Consider the following 13,982-nt stretch of genomic DNA (forward strand, 5'->3'; position numbering starts at 1 on the left):
TCAGTCAGTTAAGATCAATGAGAACAGCAGATCTGAGTTTCTCCTTTTAGTAACAGAGGAGAGAGAAACTAGACACTGACTGTCCTCTAGTGATTTTATAAAAGAAACAGTAACATTATTTTTCATTCTCATAGATTCCACATCATATCATTTACAGACAGTATTGTTTCTTACTTTGTAGAAATGTAAAGAATTTGTAGTAGTTTAATTTCAGCAACCAGATTATTGGGCTGTCTTTGGACGTTTTATTAATGAGTGATCTTTTTTCTGTTTTTAATCCGTTTTCAGGAATGTGTATAATGTAAGGAGGATTATTACTTTATTTTAAAAAACATTTCAAGTAAATCACAGCATATGAAAGAAATTAACAACCTCAAAACAACAAAAGCTAATATAAAAATAAATAAATACATAAATGTTATGAAACATTCTTCATGCTTGGGTTCTACCAGCCTGAAAGAATGAGTACTGTAGGATTTTGTACAGCTGCTCAACCAACTTCAGTCACTGTGTCTGTCGAGCACAATAATAAACAGCAGAATCTTCAGTCTTCAGACTGTTCATCTGCAGATACAGCTGCTTTCTGCTGTTGTCTCTGGAGACGGTAAACCGGCCTTGAACTGACTGAGAGTAGCGGATGCTGCCACTGCTACTGCTAATGTAAGCGATCCATTCCAGTCCTTTTCCAGCAGCCTGTCTGATCCAGTGCATGCTGTAGCCATTAACATCCAATGCAGAGGCTGTACAGGTCAATCTGTGAGATTCTCCAGGTCTTTTAATTGCTGGTTCAGATTGTGTCAGAGTCTGACCATCAACACCTGTCAAGAGGATAAAAAACATTGTATGAAAAAAATTAAAAAATAAAAGATATTTAAGATTAAGATCAGTGAAAATCTTCACCTGCCCAGCAGAGAGTTAAAAGCAGCAGTCCTGTCCTATAGTCCATCATGTTAAACTGTGTGTCCACTGTTCTCTGTCCTCCTCTCTGCACTCAGATAAGTAGAGGTGGAAGATATCTGAGTTTTGCATCGACTCCTCCTCACAGGGAGGAAACATCTGGACTGGAGATATTTAATGAAACTGGGTCAGAGTCAACCCTCCAAGTCAGCTGTTTGACCTTTGTCTATCATGTTTTAATTTGTGTAAAATGTTTCAGTATTAACACCACAACCACATTAATTTGAATAATGACACAAATTACATCTGACACAATAACATACAAGGTTTATTCAAAAGTGTTAATTCATAATTAATCTTGTTATCAAGGCTGTGTTTCTCATTAGTCATTTAAAGAACAATACGCAGAACATGGAGTATTTATAATCATATACAATTTCATTCTGATCAACATCTACTATCATTTTTGACAATTAAGTTATTGTCAATCCACCATTTATTTTCCAACATTATGGTTTGTACTTGACTTTGGCAACTTAGTATTACAGTAGATAATGCTTTGACAATTGAAGAAACTCTATCTAATAATGTAAGTGATGTAACACCATAAAGAGAATACATATTTACTCATAAGTACAAAGTTAAATATTTAGAAATATAATGTAAATATATCAAATAGCTTTGTGGGGGGGGGGGGGGGGCTCAGATCTCATTAAGATGATTATATTCTTTAGATTAAAAAAAAAAGCAGGTAACATATTTTTTATGGCCAAATTACGAAAATGTTATTTGGATACTTAAACTGCATAAATTTGAATGGGTATGTATATCATGCTTTTTAAATGTTATTGCCTGATCCAGCTCTTTGTATTTAACAGGAAAAAAAATCTTGTCTCGTAATGGCAGAACATTTTATTTTAACATTATTGGTTTAATGATTGTTTAATATTCTACAAGATATTCTTACATTTTGTGAAGACTGTGGAAAGTGAAATAGCTGAAATTATGAACCTTGGGTCTAGCTGAAGTTATTTCTTGTTGAGAAGACCTCGGTCTCTCATACTGTTTATTTTTAGCAGATAAAGTGAAGAAGGCTATAACACTGTCTGAACCGTATCTCTTTCTGTCTCCTGAGATAAACTGTTGTTTAGGCTAATGAAAAGAACAGGAGCAGAGGGGAAGGTGATCAACTATGGCCATGCTAAAAGATAAATTTAGAGGGGTGGCTTAACTGAGGTTTTCACTATATGATGTTTGGATGTTTAGACTTTAGGTTAGAAAGACTTTTTCAGACGTGCTGCGTATACCTGTGAAACTGAATTTCTCTATTTGCAAATATAATAAATACTCAAAGACCAAACTTTGGTTTAATTCTCAAACAGTCTTTCATTCGTTTCATCTCGTATCATTGATATTTATCAAAAAACTTCCACCACAATTTGGCGTTGTCCGGCAGGATTGGATGAGAAATGGATGGATGGATTGTAAATTTAAGATTTTGAACAAACATTCTAAACTAAATATGATTATACGCATGATTTTCTCAATAATGAAGATACATTTATTTATACTCAAATGACATGTATTTATATAATTTGCTCAGCATTATTTGATGGCCATCCATATACTGGATATATCATGTATAAATGTCCAAATATATTCTCAACATCTGCTGTTCAAAATCAAAAAAGGGAACATTATTACCATTTTTTTTCGTAAAAGCAAATTTCAAATGTAAAACTACAAAACAGGAGTCACAAACCACAACATCAGCTGTTGCTTCCATTGTGGTCATAAATAAATTGTGTGTGTTTAGAGACACTCATTTTCTCCTTAGTATCATCTGACGTCTTATCTTCTACTGCCACATGTAGGTACTTGGTAAAATAAATTGTGTGAGGTTTTTGTCAAGCCTCTCTGCTTCCTTTAACCAGTGTGTTTCTCTGGCACAGTAATACACAGCAGAGTCCTCTGGCTTTAAGTTGGACAGTCTCAGATACACCATGCTGTTGCTGTCATCTCTACTGATTTCTACACGGCCCTGCACACTGCTGGCATAAGTGTTACTGCTTGCAGAAGAGTATCCGCTCCCTATCCATTCCATTCCTTCTCCTGCAGGTTGTCTGATCCAGCTCATAACACAGCAGCTAAATGTGAAGCCAGATCCCCTGCAGGAGAGACTGAGAGTCTCCCCAGGCTTTTTCACTACTGAACTGGAAGGAATGGACTCCATACTCTGACCTGTACAACCTGATGAAATAAAAGGGAGAGAGGAAACACAGAAGAAATGAATCATCTGGGAAGTTTTCTGGTGTCACTGACTGACCATCAGTCCATGTTGTCTGAGAAAAGATAACACAGCAAGAAGCAGGAGAACTCACAGGGCAGAGAGAGAGCAACCAGCAGAAGAGTGAGTGTGTTCATCATCCTGAGGCTGGAGATGTGACATCTGATGCTCCACACAAAGTACAAGAGCAGTCAGCAGGACAGAAGTACACTGCACAGACTCAAGATTTGCATCAGGATATCATGGGGAGGGAGTGGCTCCTTTTTTGTAGTGTTATATCATATAACCAAAAAAAAAGATTAAAGATGTAATTTAAAATGTATGGTTGAGTCACATGGGTGCTGGGTATTTTTGCAGGTCTGTTGGTGGTTTGCATCTCTGTAGAGCTATATTTTTAGGACAGAGCTTATATTATAATATATTTAATTTATTTTCTAATTCCAATAATCTTTTTACAAATGGAAGCTCTGAGTCATGATAAACTGTCCTAACATAGTGACAAATACAGTTTATATTGATGACATATCTTTCATTATAAATTGTCAATCATTCAGTGGAACATGTGTTTTCACAGCCCTGACATGCTTCAGTGCTTCTCACACAGAGATCAGTGTTATTCAGTTGTTGTACAGCTTAGTAGTGTTGTGTGTCACTGTGGCTCTCGTGCACAATAATAAACTGCAGAGTCTTCTTGTTTAAGACTCTTAACCTCTAAGTGCACAAGATTTTGGGAAGTGTCTTTTGGACACTTGGACTTGGACACTTTGGGCAAATATTGTGCCAGTTCCGCTATCGATGCGTCCGATCCATTCTAGTCCTTTCCCTGGTTTCTGGCGAATCTTGACAGTCTGACAGTCCGTCCACCTTACAGGACAGAGTGACTGGTTGTCCAGCTCTGCTCACCACTGGCTCTGAGGAGGTGAGGGACTGGCCCTGACCAGCTGGAAGAGACAGAGTTTAGGTTACAGGGAGCCATCCGACATCCAAAGCTCCTTTTCTCCTCCTTCGCTCAACACCGACTTCACTCACCTGAAATGAGAGCCAAGAGGAGGACACTCTGTACAACTGTCATGGTGGGAACTTGACTCAGTCTGCACCTGCAGAGGCTGTTATGGGGATTATATATTGTGTTGACAGAATGGGTGGGGATTATACATCAGTGTGTGAATTTACATTTTAGCAGTGGGAGATACAGTTTTCTGTCAGAATAGGAGGAGTGCTGGACTCTGAGAGAGCAAGAGAGAGAGAGAGAGAGAGAGAGAGAGGTTTTCGAACAGACATTAAAGATGTTCATTGTTTCTCTTATTTTCAGTTTTTCAATGTGTGCATTTCTAAGAGGGTAAGATTGTGTGGTGTGTAGTTCAATGTATACAGTACAAGCTGTAATGTCAGTCTAAGACGTTAATTTAAAAGGTTATTGTTCACCTACGTGAGGTGGATTACTGCTAATAGAGAAAACAATGTGACAAATGAATACATAGTTTATCCTCCAAGAGCCAAGGAAGTAAAAGTTTGCCTTATTACAGTATTACTACAGTATCCATTCAGCTTCCAACCCAATGGCTTACATACACAAGAATAAACAGCAGCTCTTTCAGTCTTCTAGCTGTTTTATTGAAATTGATTTGAAATGATGAAATGGAGAACTAGACAACTAAATGAATACATGAAGAATCAGTCACTGCTGATCCAGCACCTAAATGTTCTATTTTTGTTGGGGTGAAGCAAGCTCTCAAAGGGTCTGAGTATAAAATTGTAGTTTTGAGTGGCAGTCAGTCAAAATCAAAGAGATAAGCAGAACTAAGTGTTTCCATATAGAGGACAGAGAAACTTGAGACTGAAGCATTCTAGGGATTTTATGAAAGAAAATGTAACATTATTTGTCACTATCACTTTAGATGCCACATGGCTAAAATGTGTATGTAGTATTTATTTTATTCATACCTGGACAAGGATTGTTTTCATGTCTTTGGCTGTTTTGTTAGGAAGTGATAATTGATAGGAACCCCTCCAAAATGATATGCTACATCTCAAGGGGCTATCCTTTCAATGAATTCAATAAATTGAAATTAAAGATTTATTAAGATGCTTTTGTTGGTTGTTAATAATGTCTATCTTTTTCAGGGCATATTTCATGATTTTATTAAAAAAAGGAAAAGCTAAGAAAAAAAATATATTTTAACTAAGAATATATCTATAAGTACAGGATCTGTAGGATTTTGTACAGCTGCTCAACCAACTCCAGTCACTGTGGGTGTCGAGCACAATAATAAACAGCAGAATCTTCAGTCTTCAGACTGTTCATCTGCAGATACAGCTGCTCTCTGCTGTTGTCTCTGGAGATGGTAAACCGGCCTTGGACTGACTGAGAGTAGTAGATTCTGTCATTATCAAATTCAATAGTTGCTACCCATTCCAGTCCATTTCCAGGAGCCTGTCTGACCCAGGCCATCCAAGAGAGTTAAACCTTCAGAGGCTGTACAGGTCAATCTGTGGGATTCTCCAGGTCTTTTAACCACTGGTTCAGATTATATTAGAGTCTGACCATCAACACTTGTCAAGACAAAAAGAAAATGTGAACTATGTCAGTTATAGAAATTAAAACTGTGTCAAATAAATATCAGTGAAAATCTTCACCTGTTTAGCAGAGAGTTAAAAGCAGCAGTCCTGTCCTATAGTCCATCATGTTAAACTGTGTGTCCACTGTTCTCTGTCCTCCTCTCTGCACTCAGATAAGTAGAGGTGGAAGATATCTGAGTTTTGCATCGACTCCTCCTCACCGGCCTTGAACTGACTGAGAGTAGTAGTTGCTACTACTACTAGTATCAGCAGCAATCCACTCCAGTCCTTTTCCAGGAGCCTGTCTGATCCAGTGCATCCAGTAGCTACTAAGTGTGAATCCAGATGTTGTACAGGTCAATCTGTGGGATTCTCCAGGTCTTTTAATCGCTGGTTCAGATTCTGTCAGAGTCTGACCATCAACACCTGTCATGATATAAAAAAACATCACAGGAATTTAGTTGTTACACAATTCAAAACTATGTTTAATCAAGATCAGTGAAAATCTTCACCTGCCCAGCAGAGAGTTAAAAGCAGCAGTCCTGTCCTATAGTCCATCATGTTAAACTGTGTGTCCACTGTTCTCTGTCCTCCTCTCTGCACTCAGATAAGTAGAGGTGAAGATATCTGAGTTTTGCATCGACTCCTCCTCACAGGGAGGAAACATCTGGACTGGAGATATTTAATGAAAGTGGGAAATTAATGTGCAAGAGTCTTAATTTGTGTAAAATGTGTATCAGTATTAACACTACAACCACATGTATTCTAATAATACACAAATTACATCTTTTTCATCCAGGTTTATTCAAATTTGTTAAATGATGTTTAATCTTGGTATCAAGGCTCTGTTTCTCATTGGTCTCTGTGAGCAGAATGGGCAGCACATGAGAGCATTCACAATAATATAAATAATCAGTTTCATTCTGATCACCCACATCTAGTATCATTTATGACAACTGCTTTGTATTGATCTCACTGTGTCATACTATTATACCATTCATGGTTAGTACTTATGAATAAGACTTTCGCAATTTAGATAATGGTTTGACAATTGAAATAACTATGTATATTACTGTAGAGGATGTAACATCATTATAAAAATAAATATGTACTTGTGAGTTTAAAACATTTTAGTTTAGAAATTGTATGTGGCTATATCAAAGTGCTTTTCAGGTGGTGAGAAAACTCAGATGTCTTTACAGTAAGATCAAATTGCTGTTTGTTGTCTGTGGAGGTTTTTGTGCAGCTGCTCCACTGTCTTCAGTCACTGTGTCTCTTCGAGCACAGAAGTAAACAGCAGAATCTGCTGCTGTCAGGCTCTGGACCTCGAGGTACTGAGTGCTGCTGGGAACATCTTCAGTCATGATGAAACGGCTTTGAAAGGAGCTGCCATAGCTAGCAGAGTTTGAACCTGTGTTCATCCACCCAATCCACTCCAGAGCTTCTCCTGGTCTTTGTCTTATCCAGTGAATATTGTAGCTTGTCATGCTATAACCAGATATGATACATGACATCTTCACTGTCTCTCCAGGTCTTTTCACCTCAGAGGGAGACTGGTCCAGTTTGATCTCACTCCAAACTCCTGTAAGGAAAGAAATTGTGATAATCATCCAACAAACTTGTAAATCACAGGTTGGACATTTACTAAAGAAGTAAAGGAGAATTATTTCTTTTCTCACCATGAATAGTAACTACAATTAACAAAGTCAAAATAATGGTATTTTCCATTCTGGGAGAAGCACTCGTCGTTCAGTGCTCTGATCTGAGTGTTTCAGAAATATATCAAACTGTCCCACTTGTGTGTTTATAAGAGAGGAAGAGTTTGCATAGACCTCCCTCTACAGGTTTTAAATGGGAACATGTCACACAGATACATTTCCATAAGTAGAGTATCTCTACAACAGCAGAGGAAACTGTGAAATATTAAACTGATTTCTGGACTGATAGAAAATAATGGGAAATAAACTACAATGTTCTACAATGATAGTTAACTGACGGTGTAGCAGTTTAGAGCTTTTTTTCATCTAGGCCAAATTTCAGAAGGGAAATTTACATCCTATTTGTGAAGATATATAGCTGCTGTTTAAAATTTGTTAGAAAAAAATCACTCCATAACCATTAATGTTTATTAACCCTGCAAACAGTCCCGTCTTAATTCATTTTCAAAGTCAGAACGTGTATGGTTGAGTCTTGCTGCTTGCTGGGTATTTGTGCAGGTCTGTTGGTGGTTTGTATCACTGTGGGGTAACGTACACAGTAAGACACAGCTGTGTCCTCAGGCTGCACATTCTGTCCTTTTAGAGTCACTGTTAGAGCAGAAGTGTCTCTGCTGTAGCTGAACTTGTTCTTCAGAGCATTATTTTGGTAAAGACCACTTGTTCCCCACTGATGGGAAATCCAGTCCATTGGTTTTCCTTCACTCTGTCTGATCCAACCTGTTGCATAGCTGTTATCAGTCAAAGAATAACCAGAGACCTGACAGCTGATGGTCAGAGACTGTCCACACTTCACTTTTTTACATACTGATGATAGTAAATCAGCTGACTAAAGTACATTTGAATTATTCAAAATGAAGATGAAAAGTTCAGGTCTTCATCTCACACAAAGAAAAGGTGGAAATTGAATCTCTGACAAAAACATATTTGATAGTTAATGAAAAGATAGTTTTTGTAGTTTGACTAATTATCATCAAAATTATGTTTCCTAAAGATTATTCTGTTTCTGATGCAGTTATGATTTACATAATTATTAGATAAAATTATGGAAGAGAGACTGACTTTGAGGATTAATTTCTACTTTAGTTAGATTACATTCTTTTAAAATGAAGATGTGAGCTGAATTTATTCCATCACTTGAAGATTATACAGTATATACATATTATGATGTATAATTGATTGTAATTTTAAAGTATTTAAATTGATGAAAACTGTGGCTGATAAATTGAATTAAGAACCATAAAAAATAATAATCTTTTTTATATAAAATAGTTAGCTCTATACACGATACAAGTAAATTCACTCTAAACTACGTTAAATGCTGTCATCACTGATCTCCACTTTCAGCTGTTTTCTCTTAGAAATAATTTTAATGAAATTACAGTATGTGATGGAAAGAGTGACATATTCTTATTTACCTATTGATTATATTACAGAGCAATATCAATAATTTTGGAGTTTGAGTATCAGTTAGTTAAGATCAATGAGAACAGCAGATTTGAGTTTCTCCTTTTAGTAACAGAGGAGAGAGAAACTAGACACTGACTGTCCTCTAGTGATTTTATAAAAGAAACAGTAACATTATTTTTCATTCTCATAGATTCCACATCGTATCATTTACAGACAGTATTGTGTCTTACTTTGTAGAAATGTAAAGTATTTGTAGAAGTTTAATTTCAGCAGCCAGATTGTTGGGCTGTCTTTGGACCTTTTATCAAGGAGTGATCTTTATTGTGTATTTAATGTGTTTTCAAGTTTGTGAATAATGCAGGGAGGATTATTCATTTATAATAAAAACATATATGAAAATAAAATTACAGAATATAAAACAACTTAACAACCTGAAAACAACAAAAACGTAATATAAAATGTTTAAATATATACATTTTATGAAACATATTTCAGACTTGTGCACTACCAGCCTGAAAGAATGAGTACTCTAGGATTTTGTACAGCTGCTCAACCAACTCCAGTCACTGTGGGTCTCGAGCACAATAATAAACAGCAGAATCTTCAGTCTTCAGACTGTTCATCTGCAGATACAGCTGCTCTCTGCTGTTGTCTCTGGAGACGGTAAACCGGCCTTGAACTGACTGAGAGTAGTAGTTGCTACTACTACTAGTATCAGCAGCAATCCACTCCAGTCCTTTTCCAGGAGCCTGTCTGATCCAGTGCATCCAGTAGCTACTAAGTGTGAATCCAGATGTTGTACAGGTAAATCTGTGGGATTCTCCAGGTCTTTTAATCGCTGGTTCAGATTCTGTCAGAGTCTGACCATCAACACCTGTCATGATATAAAAAAACATCACAGGAATTTAGTTGTTACACAATTCAAAACTATGTTTAATCAAGATCAGTGAAAATCTTCACCTGCCCAGCAGAGAGTTAAAAGCAGCAGTCCTGTCCTATAGTCCATCATGTTAAACTGTGTGTCCACTGTTCTCTGTCCTCCTCTCTGCACTCAGATAAGTAGAGGTGAAGATATCTGAGTTTTGCATTGACTCCTCCTCACAGGGAGGAAACATCTGGACTGGAGATATTTAATGAAACTGAGTCAGAGTCAACCCTCCAAGTCAGCTGTTTTGACCTTTGTCTGACATGTTTTAATTTGTGTAAAATGTTTCAGTATTAACACCACAACCAAATATATTCTAATAATATAGAAATGGCATCTGACACATTGACATACTCTAAGATATATTTCGTAACATTGCCAAAATTAAGAATATCCTGTCTCAAAACGATGCTGAAAAACTAGTCCATGCATTTATTACTTCTAGGCTAGACTACTGCAATTCCTTACTATCAGGTTGCTCAAATAAGTCCCTTAAGACTCTCCAGCTGATCCAGAATGCTGCAGCACGTGTTCTGACGAGAACTAAGAGAAGAGATCATATTTCTCCTGTATTGGCTTCTTTGCACTGGTTTCCTGTGAAATCTAGGATCGAATTTAAAATCCTCCTCCTGACCTACAAAGCTCTAAATGGTCAAGCACCATCATACCTAGAAGAGCTCTTAGTACCTTATTGTCCTAGTATAGGAGACTGCACTACTCAGTATGACACAATGTGCCCTGCTATGACATGAACTTCCACGATGACCTTCGAAGTCACTGTTCCATTATCTTTAATGTGACTATTATTTGACACTGTTCATCACACCCCCAACCGGCCCCGTCAGAGACCAAGAGTCTGAGTCTGTCCAAGGTTTCTTCCTAAAAGGGAGTTTTTACTCGCCGCTGTCGCAACAGCCACTGCTAATGTTTGCTCTTGAGGGAATTACTGTAATTGTTGGGGTTTTGGAATTTATAGAGTGTGGTCTAGACCTACTCTATCTGTAAAGTGTCTTGAGATAACTCTTGTTATGATTTGATACTATAAATACAATTGAATTGAATTGAATTATATATAAGAGTTATTAAAATGTGTTAATTTATAATTAATCTTGTAATCAAGACTCTGTTTCTCATTAGTCATTTTGAGAACAATAGGCAGCACATGGAGTATTTACAATTAATTAAGTTATTGTCATTTCACCATTTTATACTATTATAACATTATGACTTTGGCAGTTTAGTATTACAGTAGATAATGATGTAACAAATGAAGAAACTCTTAGACTTTAGTAATGTAACATCATGAACTGAATAAATATTTACTCATCAGTTTAAAGTAAAATGTAAAATATATAGAGATATAATGTAGATATATCAAAGTGCTTTGTAAGGGGGGGGGGGGGACTCAGATACTTAAAGGTCCAATGTGTAGGAATTACTCCCATCTAGCGTTGAGCTCGTATATTGCAATCAACTCTCTTGCACTACGCAGTTTAAATTTCGTATTACAGCTACAGTAGCCTTCACACATCAAAATCAATATATAATTTCCTCCATGTTTCCTTCTTCAAAGTTGCCGGGGCCGGGAAGCTACGATACCCATTAGCAGCATTAGCAGCACCTGTGAGTTTATCAAGTGACAGCGAAAACGCGAAAGGCGGAGCAGTATGTCTAGTATGTCCCTTACCGGCTAACGTATTTCAAGATGGCGCATGAATATGGAGCGTCTACCCCAGTTCATGTGAATGCAAACATAACATTTCAAGCCAAAAGGAATACTTGGAATTGATGGTGGTGGCAAATATTCATGAAAAAGGACACGTTTGTGAAGGGGCAACACAGATTCAATTCAATTCAATTCAAAAGCTTTATTGTCTATCCCCACAGGGGGTAGAAAATTGTCTTCAGACAAAAGGCTCAACAAACAATATACAGCAAACAAACAATACAAGACAACCACACAATTTAAGATACCCCCCCCCCCCCTCCCCTATTTCCTATTAAAAATATCAACGGCGGTTGGGATAAAAGATTTTGATGATAAACAACTAAAACACGTTACACACTGGACCTTTAAGATCACATTGCTGTTTGTTGTCTGTGGAGGTTTTTTGTGCAGCTGCTCCACTGTCTTCAGTCACTGTGTCTCTTCGAGCACAGAAGTAAACAGCAGAATCTGCTGCTGTCAGGCTCTGGACCTCGAGGTACTGAGTGCTGCTGGGAACATCTTCAGTCATTATGAAACGGCTTTGAAAGGAGCTGCCATAGCTAGCAGAGTTTGAAACTGTATCCATCCTCCCAATCCACTCCAGAGCTTCTCCTGGTCTCTGTCGTATCAAGTGAACATAGTAGCTTGTCATGCTATAACCAGATATGATACATGACATCTTCACTGTCTCTCCAGGTCTTTTCACCTCAGAGGGAGACTGGTCCAGTTTGATCTCACTCCAAACTCCTGTAAGGAAAGAAATTGTGATAATCATCCATCACAGAGGTTAACTATTAGAATAGAGTGTCTTCAGTGTGTAAAGCAAAATTACTCTTACCATGAAAAGTAACTATAAAGAATAAACTCAATGAAATCATATTTTCCAATCTGTAATAGCATTTTTATTAAATAACATTTAAAAAACCTATATAAACTGAACACCAAAGAACAATATTAACTATACAAATTATTAACAATATACCTAAGTCAAATAAATAAATAGCCACAGCTATAACACTTCTGTTCTCTTTGTAACAAAATGCTGTTGAAAAACAAACAGAACTAAACTCCATTGTGGAGATTATTCGAGCATGTTGAAAATTCTTCTTCAATCAAGTTCTAGTAGTAGATCACGTCAGCTAGTTAGCTCCATAGACAGTAAAAGAAAGGCTGTTTCTCCAACTTCGGTCAGTTACAAGGCAGGATTATTGTCAGGGTACAATGGCGGACTCAAATGCACAACTCAGAGCAGGGAGTAAAGGTAGGTAGTTTATTGTTCAGAGAACAATCCAGGCAAAGGTACAAAATCGTCAGGCAGTAGACGTGGTCAAAATGCAAACAAAAAGTCAGAAAACACTGGAACAAACAATCACTGGGAACAACGCTGGAGAGTGAGACACACAAGGTTCAACAACAATCTGGCACAGGGAAGTGGGAATGGTGAGTATTTTTGCATCGGGACTGGGGAAGCTGAAAACAAACAGGTGAAACACATTAGGGCAGAGACAGGTAATCAAAAAAGGCAGGAAACAAACAAAGGCAGGAAGACAAGTGAAGTGAATGAAGACAAACAACGGATTACAAAATAAAACAGGAAGTCCATGAACACAAGCAGAAAACACAAATAAGAGCAGGGCAGATGTGACAATTAGTTGGGAGACTTCTAAACGAGGGCGCACATGTAGGTAGTTCTTTTGTAGATTATGGTGAACTTGTGTGTGTTGTAGCAGTGCTTTGCTATTGAGAACGAGGTAGCATGCTAGCGTTAGCTAACGGTTGTGGTTAGCCAGCGCGTTTTGGCTTGTGATGTAACAAGCCCTGCCGATTTTGACCAGCTCACCCAGAGACTGAAGGCAGGACACATTCAGAAACCGTATCTCACTCAAAACAGCATGGATGGATTTTTTTCAAAGTTTGTATGCATGTGGAAGCACCAGAGACACAAAAGAACAAGAAACCCAAATCCCAGAAAAAGTGTTTTTTTCATAATATGGGCACTTTATTAGCTAGTAAGAGGCGATTTTGGGGCAGCATGCAGCCTTCCAAAAGAAAGCCCAGGCAACAGAGTCTCAGTTCACCTGTCCGGGAGGCTCTGACACACTTTCCGCACTCCGTGTCCGCGGACAGCTGTAGGCTTGTACCGGTGTTGATGCTTTGTACATCGTCGGACACAGTAGTCACTTTCCTGAAACCGCTTGCGGGACTGCACAAGTCCACAGCGGTCTCCAGTGTCTGCCTCTCGACGGCCGATTTAACTCGACGGTCGTCAGTGATATAGTGTCATGTGTCACATAGCTCTCCACAAGCAGAAAAAAGAGGAGCTTAAAACGCAACTTGCCATGTGATCTTGTGATCTGGAAGGTGTGTGTCGCGATTCTGCCTTTTCACAGCGCAACACAGGTTCATGGATCTGAGTGTCGCGATTTCGGTTTCATATTGCATATTGTTACAGCCCTGGTTTTCTGATCTGAATATTTCTAA

At 37.8% G+C, this 13,982-nt stretch overlaps 5 gene segments (V, D, J or C); all 5 read right to left on the reverse strand.

Annotated features, from left to right (window-relative positions):
- Positions 1 to 437: 437 nt before the first annotated feature.
- On the reverse strand, positions 438 to 950 carry LOC120574593. The segment is given in 2 exon segments: positions 438 to 818; positions 901 to 950. Coding segments are annotated over 2 exon segments (363 nt in total).
- A 1,805-nt stretch (positions 951 to 2,755) lies between these two features.
- On the reverse strand, positions 2,756 to 3,387 carry LOC120574351. The segment is given in 2 exon segments: positions 2,756 to 3,147; positions 3,279 to 3,387. Coding segments are annotated over 2 exon segments (438 nt in total).
- A 662-nt stretch (positions 3,388 to 4,049) lies between these two features.
- On the reverse strand, positions 4,050 to 6,304 carry LOC120574352. The segment is given in 5 exon segments: positions 4,050 to 4,125; positions 4,214 to 4,290; positions 5,448 to 5,549; positions 5,976 to 6,169; positions 6,256 to 6,304. Coding segments are annotated over 5 exon segments (498 nt in total).
- A 3,142-nt stretch (positions 6,305 to 9,446) lies between these two features.
- LOC120574652 lies at positions 9,447 to 9,877 on the reverse strand (the record flags this gene model as incomplete). The annotated part of the segment is given in 2 exon segments: positions 9,447 to 9,742; positions 9,829 to 9,877. Coding segments are annotated over 2 exon segments (345 nt in total), but the record flags the coding sequence as incomplete, so codon positions are not given.
- Positions 9,878 to 11,841: 1,964 nt separating this feature from the next.
- On the reverse strand, positions 11,842 to 12,381 carry LOC120574355. The segment is given in 2 exon segments: positions 11,842 to 12,248; positions 12,340 to 12,381. Coding segments are annotated over 2 exon segments (447 nt in total).
- Between the last annotated feature and the right edge of the window lie 1,601 nt (positions 12,382 to 13,982).

Source organism: Perca fluviatilis, chromosome 15 (assembly GCF_010015445.1).
Source record: "Perca fluviatilis chromosome 15, GENO_Pfluv_1.0, whole genome shotgun sequence".
NCBI lineage: Eukaryota > Metazoa > Chordata > Actinopteri > Perciformes > Percidae > Perca > Perca fluviatilis.